General features: G+C 44.2%; 1 protein-coding gene across 1 annotated transcript in view; it reads left to right on the top strand.

Moving 5' to 3' along the window:
* The first annotated feature begins 2,684 nt into the window (after positions 1–2,684).
* Positions 2,685–13,838, top strand: part of LOC149230696 (FAD-linked oxidases family protein) — a 326,280-nt gene continuing 315,126 nt past the window's right edge. The window contains exons 1-3 of the mRNA XM_089376125.1: positions 2,685–2,775; positions 3,090–3,126; positions 3,215–3,276. Coding sequence (XP_089232251.1) covers positions 2,738–2,775; positions 3,090–3,126; positions 3,215–3,276 — 137 coding nt within the window. The 5' untranslated portion in view covers positions 2,685–2,737. The remainder of the gene's footprint in view (positions 2,776–3,089; positions 3,127–3,214; positions 3,277–13,838) is intronic.

The following is a 13,838-nucleotide window of genomic DNA, read 5'->3' as shown; positions in this document are numbered from 1 at the left end:
GAGAGGCACAAAGGAGGTTGCAACAGTGCAGGATGGCACACAGAGGTTTGCAGTGGTGCGAGAGGTTGGGAGTTGTTGCAGCAGTGCAGAGGCAGTAGAGGGAGCACGAGATAGCGGCAGAGAGAGCTTCAACATCGGGAGTGTTTCTAGATTGACAGGGATGTCAGTAGTTGGGTGGATCAGTTACTTCTTAGTAACTGAGTTGCAGTGCAGTAGCAGTTGGTAGTAGCACAAGGGCAGATGCAGTGTTGGGAGAAAGGACTAGCAACAGCATAGATGCAGAGGAAGCTACTGTATGGTTGCAACAGTGGCAGTGGCAAAGCCATGGACAACAGTACAGGATGCAGCAGTGCAGAGGATGTTGGGCGGGGAGGCCTAGCATCAACACAGGTATCGGTGTCGTATAATCTGAGTGATGCTCAGTGTGGAGTATTACTAGAGCACAATCCTTGCTAAGAGGGAGTGTTGATTTGGGGTAGCATCGGATGTGCTCTAGCCATGAAAATTGGTGGAGAGGCTAAAGCACATGAGATCTCCAAGATCTAGAAATGGTTTGGGCAGATTCTACCCGGTTAAGGAGATATTAAAATAATTAATATATTTAATGGAGTTCCTAAGTCTAAACTTAGGAAAAATAAAATATTAATGGGTATTAATATAAAACTGGGTTAGAAGGTTCCAAATGACATGGATCAAGCCAAATCTAATCTTGGTCGTTGATTAGAGATGTAACCTTGGTCGTTGAAGCACCAACAGGAAAAGTATAAGAGGAGGCTTGAGGGTTAGTTGGAGAATACACTAGAGTGATCAGTCATTCGATTTTCTAGAGTGGGGTTTGCTAAGAGAAATCAAATCAGTGATCAGTTTGCAGTGAGGGGCAGCGAATACAAGACAGAGAGGCAGAGATAGTGTCGGAAGACCAACGCAGAGGCAGATGCAGAAGCCAGAGGGAGCCACGCAGAGGCTAGCAGAGACAACGCAAAGGACAAGAGGGCTTGTGTCATCCACGCAGAGGCTGCAGGAGTGACGCAGAGAGCCAGAAAGGTTGCGCAGAGCCTTAGAGAGCTGACACAGGGGGTTTTCAGGCTGACGCAGAGGCTAAGAGGGTTGATGCAATGCTTCAGTTGTGCTGGAGAGGGTTTTGTGGAGCAGACTTGCTAAATATCTGCTTCCGAATAGAGAGGTATTACTACTGGATTATTTTCTCTGTCGGGTGAGCCAGTTTGGCACCCAATTGTACTCAAGGAGAGACTGCATAATAAAATAACCCTTCGAATTGCTGCACCAGTTTTCCCAAGTTGGGTTTTTCCTTGGATGAGTTGTCCAAAAATAATGGTGTCACTTGTGTGTTTGCTATTTCTTTCAGCTATTGATCTGTAGATGGTTGAGACCTTATTGTGTTTATTTCGGTATTTATATGTTCAAATAACTTGTTCTTAACTAACAAGTAGGAGAAATAAACCAGAGAATACACATAAAATTTCTAACAGGTAATACTTAGTAATTTCAACAAAAACAAATCTAGGAGAAAAATTCTCGTATGGGGTCACCCATAGGTGGTGGGTGACATAGCCCAAGGTGTGGATTAGGCGGCAACACTATGAACAATGCACCTTAAAAATGATGAGAAACAAATAATTGCAGTGCACCTCAAGAGGGAAACCTGTTTTTACAATGAATACAATGTATAAGATAAGATTTGATAATTCTAAGACTAGGTCTCCTTGGTATATATATAGGAGACAAAGGGTACAATCATAATGAAAAACGGTACAATGAATGTTTCTTGCCGAAACATACAATATAACAATAGAAATGTAATAACCTGATATCTAGGGCTTAGTAAGGGGTTTTAGGGTTAACATGGGGCTTGTCTAGGGATTAACAGAATTTCTGCAATCAATAAAAGAGACAGATGCCAAAAATATTAAAAGAAGAGGGCTATTGCATCTCTGCTCTTATATATAGCTAATCTCTCTATTAATGACCATGTATGTACAATGGTAGGAATGTGAAAGAAGAAAGTATTTATGGCTCTTCTGCTATGCCCTAGGTGGTCTCCCATTGATGCATTTGGCGTTAAATTTTTGCTTACTCCTCTGGAGCCCTTCGTGTCAACAGTTTCTAACTATTAACCACTTTTACGTGCAGTTTCCATACCTGTACAAGAAGCACATACCAGTTACTGTTGTCAGCGAAGGTGGCCTCTGAGTGTAGGCTGCAGCTAGTTACTGTGGGAATCTTATTGCATGAAATGAATTTTGTGATCAATGCCTGTATGAATCAGAATCATTGAGCTAAAGTCTGAAACTGCTTTTGGATATTTGCCAAAAGTAGCTTAATCTTCACCTTACTGGTCCATGCCCATTAAGGCTTAATGATTGATGCTAAGAGCCAAAACCCATGTGCATGCTTGTATGGGGTCTTAGTCCTTTTTGCAATATGGACTAAGAGTGGTTGTTTGATATAAGCAGGTTATCTTAAATTTGATGCATGTGAAATATATGGTGTCGAATTTATCATTGTTCCTCTTTTAATGAATTTCTAAAGCTCCAAATACTTCCAAATTGATATCTGGCAGAAATTTCAAAACTATACTTATTAACGTAGTCTTAACTGTGTATTGTGGGTTTGAGGTAAAACTTAAATTATTTTCATTTAAACTGTCTTTGGAGGTGCCCTTCTTAGTGAAAGACTTTTCTGCTTAAAAATAGGACCTGGAGCTACAATTGGAGGCATGTGCGCAACACGTTGCTCTGGCTCTCTTGCAGTAAGGTATTAATCTTATTTTAAAAAGTGTTGCAAACTAGTAACATGCTTTTATCTGGGGTTGAAAATCAATATTCAGTAGTGCTAAACTTGAAATCAATAAATGCAATATGGATGTTTGGTTATTGTACTTACAGTTGGCACACCCAATACTTCAAATTTTATGTTTAAGTGCTGCTTAATTAGTGGGAATTGATGGTTAAACTGTGCTTTGCAAGGCATTTGTTACTTTGTTTCAATTACTAGACAGCAAGAAAAGCGTGCAATTTCTTATCTAGTACATTGGTAATGATTGCATTTCAAAACTCTCATGATTGCAGATATGGAACTATGCGTGATAATGTTATTAATCTCCAGGTTGGTTTTCTCTACTTCTAAACAATTCTTGCTCGGTATTTTTCAGAAACCCTTTCCAAAGTGCTCAACATTTCTGTCACATTGACAGGTGGTTCTAGCAAATGGGGATGTTGTTAAGACGGCATCCCGTGCACGCAAGAGTGCAGCCGGGTATGTTCCATTCTGATTTCTTCATGAATTACTCATATGAATACTTGCAGAGGAAATAATTGTTGAACATGTATCCATGTTAGGCTTCCAAAACTTTGATATTTGTTCTGGGAGAAAATTGTAGGGTAGAGAACAAGAAAAGATGAGAATTGAAAAATAGGTCATGGTAATTATTACCCCCCGAAATGCAGATGCATTTTGAGATTCCTTACATCGGTATAAATCTGAAGAATATTGGCATTCTTGTGTTCTTGAATGCATTGTTGACTGTGAAAATAATAGCGACTACTCCAGCTTTACCTTTTTAGTCCTGTAGCTTATGCTCAGTGGTAAGGGTGCCCAGTTTGAAGATTTCTTTCAAGCATGCATATGAACCCTTAACACATCATTTACACTGGAAAATGAGGCTGCTGTTATTAGTTTTTGAATGCTGACTTGAAAGCTGGCCGCTGCATCAAGGACAGCAACATGGGCATCAGATGTAAAGACCAAAGGTTACATCATTAGATGGAAATGGCATTGATGACTGCCACTGAATTTATATCTACAGAGTCAGTTTGATGATGCAAGCTAATTCAGACATAGAAAACAAGTCAGCAAGGAGAAGAATACAGATGGAGTTCATTTCTATGTTTGGTCATTGACATTTAGAGTTCAAAAGGCATGGAACATCAACTGAGAAGGTGCCTCATCTGAGGTCTTGCTCAGATTTTGCTGGATATGTTTGTGACTATGAATGTTTTCAGTTCTGAAGAGCAGTTCGGTGTTGCAAATTGAGGATGTTTGTTGTTGATTCCATGAGGAGCCAGCCTATGCACAGGGCAATGCTCTTCATTGAATTTTGTTAAATTATGGTATGTTCTATGCTTAGAGCAGTTTACTTCTTTTCTTCTTATTAACCACTGATTAGCAATCACATATACATTAAGTAAAGTGCAGATAGAACATTAAATGATCGACAGAAAACAAGCCAAGACAAGAGACACAAGATGTGGCGGCTAGCCAGGGACAAACCCCAATGCGGGGAAACCCTTTGATCAAATCTTCTTTTATCTTCAATAGTTCAGCAGAGAGAAATAGTACAAAATCAGAATTCTGTAATTTTATATCAGCAGCAGCAAACCCTAAATCAACAAAGTCAAACTTAGTCAAACGAGATGAAATTGACCTCCAATATGCTTGGTCAATTTCCTGATCAACTAGTCTTCGAACAGCCTAAAGAATCAGCCCTTAAACAACCCCAAATACACAGTCAAACTGCAGTTGACTAAAGTCAACCTGCTGCCCCAAACTAGGGCAGTCAACGCTGGTCAAACCTGAGGTCAGATTGCCTCAATTTTCGTGCCAAAAAATGCGGCCTGCCTAGGAGAGGCAGCCACACCAAAACCACACTCTTCTAAGGTCAACGCTTGGTCAATGCTGGTCAAAGAGACCTTCAGCAGCTTCTGCGTCCTCCTTGCCCTACTGCGTCCTCCTTCCCACGTGTGAGCTGCTCCTTGTGTAACCCAAAGCTAAGGAGAGAGAGAGAAGAAATGAGTGAGATGAGATGATGATAAAATGAATCAACCTCACTTGTATTTATATGATTCACTGGGCATGTGTGCCACACATTTCACTGCTGGCCGACCTTTACCATTTGTCAAGTAAATACAAATAAATTCATAACTCCATAAATACTTGTCGGGATCGGATGATATTTAGATCATTCCTACACCTCTCGACAAGAGGAATCTAGGAAAAATATCAGCTGCCATAAATGAGATGACCCACATATAGTTTGGCCCTAGTTGCCAATTTTAACACTCCCTCTCAACTAGGGAGAACTCCATCTGCTAATCTGTCTGGTCGTCGGTACTGTCCCAGCCATCAAATGCACTACCTTGCACTGCTGGCTCTGCTGAACTATGAAGAAGAAAAAATAATCGAGGATATATCATACCATCCTCCACTGACCCGAAGTCAGTCTTAGAGGGTGTCATACCACTCCCGCTGATCCTAGATCAGTATCATTGATCTCAAATCAGTGGAGGTCATTCTAGCATAGGGAGTATGGTAGATACAACGATGCGTCCGTCGATAGTACTACTAATGGTCCCTAACCTCATTTCCCTACTCATTGATCAGATGAGAGGTACTTCCCATGAGTCCCAGACTGCATGGGTAGGATGCCTCGATAGGAGAACTAATCATCCTGTCCACAGGAGAATGAATCATCCTGTCCAATAGTCATCGCAGGAGAACTAATCATCTTGGCCCACAGGAGAACTAATCAATCCTGTCCCACAGTCGCCACGGGAGAACTAATTATCTTGGCCCACAGGAGAATTAATCATCTTGTCCCACAGTGGCCACGGGGTGTCACAGGGGAAGGTTGAACCTTTCACCTTGTACATAGTGCACTTCCAGGGGATGGTGAGTCGCCCTGTGGTCGCATGTCGCTCCAAGAAGTACCCCGCGCCCCCCCTGGTGCTCCCAGAGCTCAATATATGCATCATACACGACCCTCATAAGAGGCTCTCTCAACGACACCAAGTCGTTCTCAGAAAGTCGAGAATTTGACATTTCCTAGGGGATTTGTCAAAATTTCGGCGACCTGTTCATCTGTACTGATATGTTGGAGTCTTATTGCTCCCCGCTATACCATATCCGGATATAGTGGTACCTGATATCGATGTGCTTGGAGCGATCATGAAATATATGATTCTCTGGTTGTCACACAGGATCACGGTAGTATCCGATGTGAATCCAAACAACTCATTGAAGAGCTTCCGCAACTAGATCGCCTCACAAGAGGCCATATTAGCAGCCTCGGCGGTGCTCAAAGCCACCAACATCTGCTTCCTGCTCATCCAGGATATTGAGGAAGATCCCAAAGAGAAATAACACACTGCCTGCCCAATCAACATCGGTATATCCAAGTAGTCTCACATCTCCGACATTGTATCTCAACCCATGAGTGATTGTGCCACGAAGATATCTCAACAGATTCTTGGCACCAATCCAATGTGTGTGGTGAGGCTCAACCATATGTTGACTCAACGTGTTGACTGCAAAGCATATATCCGGACGAGAGTTCACCAAGAACATCAATGCTCTGACGAGTTGACGATACTCGGTAGCATTTCGTAAAACAGGTCCGGCAGCACTACTGCTTAACTTCTTGAAGTCAAGCTCCATCGGGGTAGTCACGGGCTTGCAATCCACCATACTGAATCTCTCCAATATTTTCACCACATATTTTCCTTGAGATAGGAAAATCTCCCCTGGTTTCTGCTAGACTTCCAGTCCTAGGAAATAGTGCATTAGTCTTAGGTCTCTCATCTCGAACTGGGAAGCCAACTCCCTCTTACATTTGAGAATGAGAGGGTCTACATCTGTTAGAAAGAGGTTGTCAATGTATAGCACCAGTATGAGAGGATTGTCATCTTCAACCTTAAAGTAAAGGTTAGGGTCGGCTTCACTCCTAGTGAATCCCAGCTTCATTAGGTAGCTATTGATGCTCTCATACCATGCTCGGGGTGCCTGCTTTAGCCCATAGAGGGCTTTCTTCAACCTGCATACGTGAGATTCCCGATCATGAATCTCAAATCCTTCGGGTTGTTCCACATAGACTTCCTCTTTGATCGAACCATGCAAGAATGCGGTCTTGACATCCATCTGATGTAGGTTCCATCCTTGCGAAGCAGTAAGGGCTATGATCGAGCGGATGGTGGTATATCGGGCAACAGGTGCAAATATCTTGTCATAGTCTATACCTTCCTTCTGAGAGAAGCCACGAGCGACAAAACGAGCCTTATACTTTTCTGCACTTCCATCAACTGCATACTTTATCTTGTAAATCCATTTCGAAGTGACAACTGCTTTGTCCTGGGGTCTGGGGACCACATCCTAGACATCGTTTTTCATGATGTACTCATATTCCTCAGTGATAGCATCCTTCCATACTTGATGCTTGATAGCTTCTGCAAATGATGAAGGCTCATTTTGGATGATCATGCTCATGATGGTCAAGTAGCCCTGATACCTAGCCGGCTTCTTACTTTCCTGGAAAGTCCCTCTAGGTGCAATGTGTCCTTCAGTGTCATCAAGTGTCCCCCTAAGCCATGAAGGCCTCTTCCTACAAGAGGAAGGCTCTTGCGGAGGGGGATCAATACTATCCATAGGTTCTTCCACATCGGGCATCGTCTCATCTTCCTTTTCCTTCGGTTCCCTGGTGTCAGCTTCTTTAGATCCCCTTTGAGTAGGAAGATTGTCAACTTTGCTAAGAGCCATATCTTCGTCAAAGGTGACATCATGGCTAATTTCGATTTCCCTTTGACCAGCCACATAGATTCTATAGCCCTTAGTATTTTTCGCTATAGCCCACGAAGATTCCTTTATTTCCAGATGCACCCAATTTATTCCTTTTCTCCTTCAGCACATGAAAATATACAGGACTTCCAAAAATTCTAAAATGAGATACATCAGGTTTCTTACCAGTGAACATCTCTTCGGGAGTCTTGGAACCCAATGCTTGGTGAGGGCATCGGTGTTGCACATATACGACGGTATTCGTAGCTTCGACCCATAGAAACTTCAGAAGTCTTTGATCATGGAGCATAGCACAGACAACTTCCACAATCGTACGATTCTTCCTTTCTGCGACACCGTTCTGCTCAGGAGTATATGGTGTTGTAGTCTCCCTCTTAATGCCAACCTCTTTGCAAAAGTCATGGAACTCATTGGATTCATACTCAGTCCCATTATCAGTCCTTAAGATCTTGATTTTCTTTTTGGTTTGATTCTCGATCAAGGCATTGAAGTGACAAAACCAAGTGAACACTTCATCCTTCTTTTTCAAGAAGTATATCCAAGTCTTGCGAGAATAGTCATCTGTAAAAGTGAGGTAATATAAATATCCTCCCAAGGAGTTCACAGGCATCATACCAGATATGTCTGAGTGAACCAACTGCAATATATCAGATGTCTTGTTTTGGCTTGAGGGGAATGGTCCCCTTTTGAGCTTCCCTTCGGCACATCTAGGACATACACCTTCTTGCTCTACTTGGAACTCGGGCATCCCTGTCACCATTTGTCTTGCATTGGGTAGAGCTTTATAATGAAGGTGAGCAAACCTCTGATGCCATAGTTCGGACTAAAGTGATGTGTCACAAGACATGAAAACCAGCGGACTTCCTTCGACCTGATATAATGAATCGAATCGAAACCCAAAAGTGAAAGCTTCTTTAAAATTCTTTTTCCATACACGTACCTTGCCATTGATGAAGGTCACCTTATAGCCTTTGTCTTCCATTGCCGAAACAGACACTAGGTTCTTTTTGAGATCAGGTACATATAGGACTTCTAGCAAATGAATTGTATTACCCTGATTCAATTTAAGAGTGACATTCCCTATGCCTTTCACGGGATATTTTGCGTTGTCCCCAAGAACAATTTCCAGGTTGGTCTCCTTCTCTATCAGATTAGAGAGAGCTTCTTTGTAACTAGTGAAGTTCCTTGAGGCACCGCTATCAATAAGCCAATTTCCCAGCGAGTTCGGGGGAGCAGTAGTAGAGAGGGCCACTGGTATACAATATTCATCTTGCTTATTGCTAACAACGTTAGATTCATACCTGGAGTTTCTTGCCTTTTTGAAGGGTTGTCCTCTTCCTTGATTTCCGGTATTTCTTTTACCTCTGCCATTGGACCTGCCATTCCTTTGATTACCTTGAGAGTGATTTTGATCATCGTCATGGTGTGAGTCCCTCTTATCAGGGCACTCCCTCGCATAGTGGCCCATTTTGTTGCAATTGTAACATCGTCCTTTTCTTCCACCCTTTGGTCTAACCTTTCCTTTGGATTTAGTCCCAGTATTGTTTCTTCTATTAGCATGAGAAGAAAAGGCAGAGAGATTGCCTTTAAGTGCGGGCATTTCTTGCTCTTCCATCCTTGTTTCTTCTTGAATACATCTAGCCATCAATTCCTCAAATCCTGGGATGACATTATTGTTGAGAAGAGTAGTCCTGAATATATACCATTCAGGTGGCAGTCCACCAAGAGTTGTGATAGTCATTTCCCTGTCAGGAACTACTTCCCTGATAGATAGGAGATCATTCTTGATCTTGGTGATCCTTAAGAAATATGCTTGCATACTTTGATCTTTGCCCTTCTGATCCAGGTGGATATTGGTGGCCACCTGCCAAGTCCACTTGGACCCTGTTGTAGCTGTTGCGACAACACCTCCAAAAATCCCAGTAAACATAGAATTTTGGACCCCCTACATCAAGCCTAAGCTTCGGCCCTGTTAGGCCCTTCCCGAAGTTTTGTTAGTGTCAGTAAATCCGAGGGAATTCCACATTTTGGCTAAGTTAAACCAATTCGCAACTCCATGAGACAAAATCGGGTCGCATAATCGCAACGTGACTATAGCATATACCCGTGACCAAGACAACCCTTGTGACCTCAGCAACCTGCCAGTCGCAAGGTCGCAAAGTCGCACTCTCGACCGCCTATATTCCATGTGACCATGTGACTCCGCGACTCGCAAGGTCGCAAGATCGCATTTCCAATTCACATCTTCCAACGCGACTTAGCGACCATGCGACTTCGCGACTCGCAAGGTCGCAAGATCGCATTCCTGATTCACATCTTCCAACGCGACCATGCGATTTTGCGCCCCTTGAGTCGTAAGGTCGCACTTTACCTCCTCGTGACCTTTGCGACCTCCACACTTGCGATGATTTTTATAAATAGGAGGGCACCTCGGTCGCATTTTACAGAGCTCTATTGGTCGCACTAGAAGGCATAGATCCCTCCGACCGACTTCGCACGCGCGTCCGACTCCGGTAAGTAACGGTCACCCCTCCTGCAATGATTATTTTCTTCCAAATGGCATAAACTGCATCCCCTGACCTCCGGTTGACCTCCTGCCCTATGGTTTAACTCGTTATTTAGCTCTCCTCCCCGGTTGTGCCCCATAAATCATCCTGGCCTTCCCCTACTCTTTCACTCTTCCTTACACCTGTTCCTCCTGGTTAGATCAAGAAATCGAAGTCTTACCTTTTTTTTGAAAGTGACCTAGGTCCCCCCTAAGTTGTCCAGAGGCCTCCTCTGGGACAATCTGAATCGTAGTCGCACGCCCGCGGCCGTGATATCCTTCTCGCTGTGACTCTGCGACTCCGCGACCTCGCGACTCCCTGTTCCCTGCGACCTCCTACCTCCGCGACCTCGCGACTTCCCTTTCCCGCGACTCTGCGACTCCGCGACCTCGCAACTCCCCGTTCCGCGCGACCTCGCGACTCCTCTCTCCCCGCGACCTCCTACCATTGCAACCCACAGTCTGCCCCTTCGCATCTCGACCTCACGGTCGCACCCGACCTGTGGCCTCGGTCGCACTATCGCATCAGATACCTTGCGACTCCCTCATTCCCGTGACCTCCCTTTCACTGGCTAAGTTTTCTTTTGGTATTTTCAGTTTATGGTTATGCCCTCTCTCTCATCGTGGGATTGCATTTTTGACATGCCAGGTGACGTCGAGCTCGAGTGCATATCCATTTCCTCTTTTGAAGACGAGATGGGTCATCCAACTACTAGAACAGCTCAAGGTGCATCGGGAAGCGGGACATGGGAAACAGATCCAGACGAACAGTCGCCTATCTTCGCAGATACAACGTGCAACATAAGTAAGACCACCAGGCTCTCCTGGTATGAGATCTACGAAGAATTTGCTAAGAGGGATATCCCAGAGACACAAGAGGACTTTCACGTATATATCAACGTCAAAAAGTCAAGGTTACATAAAGTGGCGGCTCATCCACCAATATTCCCGTGCGTTGAAGTCATCGAATGGGTTTTACAGTGCACAAGCACAAAAGATTGGATGATTAGGGGTCATGATGGGGTGCCTATAGCTACCATTGCTTCCTTGAATATCAACGCCTACTATAAATTGCCTGAAAAGCAACAGATTTTTAACACCAAGTGGCTCACCGGATTCACTACCCCGACGAAAGACATCTTGAGGAATTGGTGGCAAGAACTTGCGAAGTTCCAGGTTAGGACAGATCAGGCATACAAGACCGAAGGGCTACATAGGGTGTATCAGTTAATCGCTGCAATGATGTGTCGACTATATGGCAAGGCAGACTGCGATGTGTTTTATGGCACGTGGGTTCCACTCATGTATGCCATCGCCACTCAGGGAACTATTTTCAATTGGGCGAGCATCTTGTCATCATCTTTGAGAACCAACATAGCCGCCGCTCAGAGCCCAGCTCCCGAACAACCCCCAGAATTTTATATGTCTTCGTACCTCCTTGACGCTGTTTGTTCAAGGTGCCACTTTGAACACTGGAGCTGCAATTGGGACTCATCAGCACCCCTACCTGTCCACTGCCACTACAAGGTTTTCTGGGACACGACTTATAGAGCCACGTTGGATATAATATCTGAAACATTTATCATCCCATTATACCAATTGTTGTTTGGGGAAGATCCACCTTGCATGTCCCAAAGAGCCATGAGGACCGTGGTTAAAGTAGCTCACTGGTTCCCTATCGATGAGGGAACAGTAGTCAGGGTGTTTGGTACTCACAGACCTCCGCACGCTCTGCCCAAGTTCGCCACAGATAGGACTCTTCTACGAGAGGTCTGCTACTAGATGACACAGGGTTTCTCGAAAGTGTTGCACAAAGGTAAGAAGAAACCTTGGCTGCCTTTTCCTCTTACTATTGGGGCGTACGTAGTAGAAAACTTCAAGCAGGTGGAAGCAGAAGCTGAAGAACTCGAGGGGAGTCATTTCGTGACCCTGAATTACAGAACGTACGACCCCGAAAAGATCGTAGTTGCCCACTGTAAGAAGGAAAAATTCAGTTGGTCTTACACCCACACTAGGAAGGACCTCGAGGACGGAATTAGGAACTGGTATAACTCCACAAGGGAGATCAGCCCCAGTGAGCAACAAGCCATAGAAGATGAACTCCTTGATGATTTCCAGGATGATGAAAACCCCAGAGAAATAACACCGAAGAGAGCCGAAACATCAAGGAAACGAAAAGGAAAAGAAGCGGAAGATCCTCTAAGCGACAGCGAGGAAGAAGAAATTACACTCATACAAAGAAACGCCAAACTGGCAAGAAAGAAGCGAGAACTGAAGAGATAGAGAGAACTGGAAAGCAAGTAATCGTAGGAAGAGAAAAGAAGGGAAGAAGAGGCCGAAAAGCAGAGACAAGCAGAAGAAGCTGCGAAGAGAAAACAAGAGGAACAACAAAGGTTAGAACAGGAACTGAAGAACATGGAGGAAGAGCTAGAAAGGCAACGAGCACTAGCAGAAAGGGAAAAGAGACAACAGGAAGAGGAGATTAGGGCAAACAAGGAGAAGGAAATGGTAGCGGTTGAACAAGCAGAGACGAGCAGGGTGGTCGACCCAAGCCTAGGACAGAGTGAGCTTCCTCCTTTGGACGTACCTCCCATTCCTCCCCTCACTGGCGAACACCTACCCTTCCTAGAGCTAGGCATTACAGAAGATTAGGAGGAAGAGGTTCTAGATTTGACTAAGATCACATTTGATGAAGTGAACCTCAAGATTATACGGACAGGAAGAGATCTTATAGCAGAAACCCAGCTGACCCATTATCGGTAACTATGGCGACAGACATTGTGCCAAATATCACGTCAAACCCGCTAATGATCGCCTCTGCTGGTACAACATTCGTAGCCGCCACCGAACACAACGTAGCTCGGATGAGTAGACAAATTGTAGATTTGCAAAACAGGTTATACGCATCCGAGCAAAGGGCCAATGTAGCGGAACAAGGGAAGAGGAACTTGGAGGAGGAAATCGCAACACTCTGCTTGCTACATACAGGATCAACTGATTTCCAAACAATAGTCGCATCAGAAACAGAAATCCTGGGAGAGACTATGGTTGTAGTTTATGAGGAGATGGCAAAACTGCACCACACTATAGCTCCCATAGTGGCTATTCAGACTCACTCAAAGGAAAGGGTTGCCATGCTCAAAGAGGCCATGACCGCCCTAGATAAAATACATGAGTGGTTTGAAAAGTACCTCGAAGCCCCGACAGTAGTACCCAGGAAAGATTGGATTGCTATGCAGAATACTAGAGTCCAACTTCGTATCAAAATGCAGTCCAGAGATAAATTGGTCAAAGATGCAGAAAGGGTGTTGGCTTCCTACAGGCAATTGTTCAGCAGTCTGGAGTCAGTGATCCAACTGCACGGGTCCCCTTCTATAGGAGAAATCGGACAGAACAGGAACCAGGAGGAGATCAACAATGAGGTGCAAGCATTCATGGAAACATATAGACAAGCTGCCCGCACAGGAGATATGCCGGTCTCAACGGAAAATATCAAGCGTTACATTGTGGAACCAATAAGGCTCTACACCAAGTTGGGCACCCTGAACAATCATGTTGGGTCCCTATAATACTAGTGATTACCCCATCACTATTGTAGTTATACCCCTTATTTATATTGTTGTGCCCCTATTACCCCCATATTGTTATTTCTGTGCCCCATAGAATCCCTCTATTGTTATTTTTGTGGCTTTATATTATTATTGTT

The sequence above is a fragment of the Pinus tabuliformis genome, chromosome J (genome assembly GCF_031772625.1).
Source record: "Pinus tabuliformis cultivar Carrire ecotype Pingquan chromosome J, CPIR1, whole genome shotgun sequence".
NCBI lineage: Eukaryota > Viridiplantae > Streptophyta > Pinopsida > Pinales > Pinaceae > Pinus > Pinus tabuliformis.
Note: the sequence above shows the minus strand (reverse complement) of the source record. Positions and strands in the feature narration are given on the sequence as shown.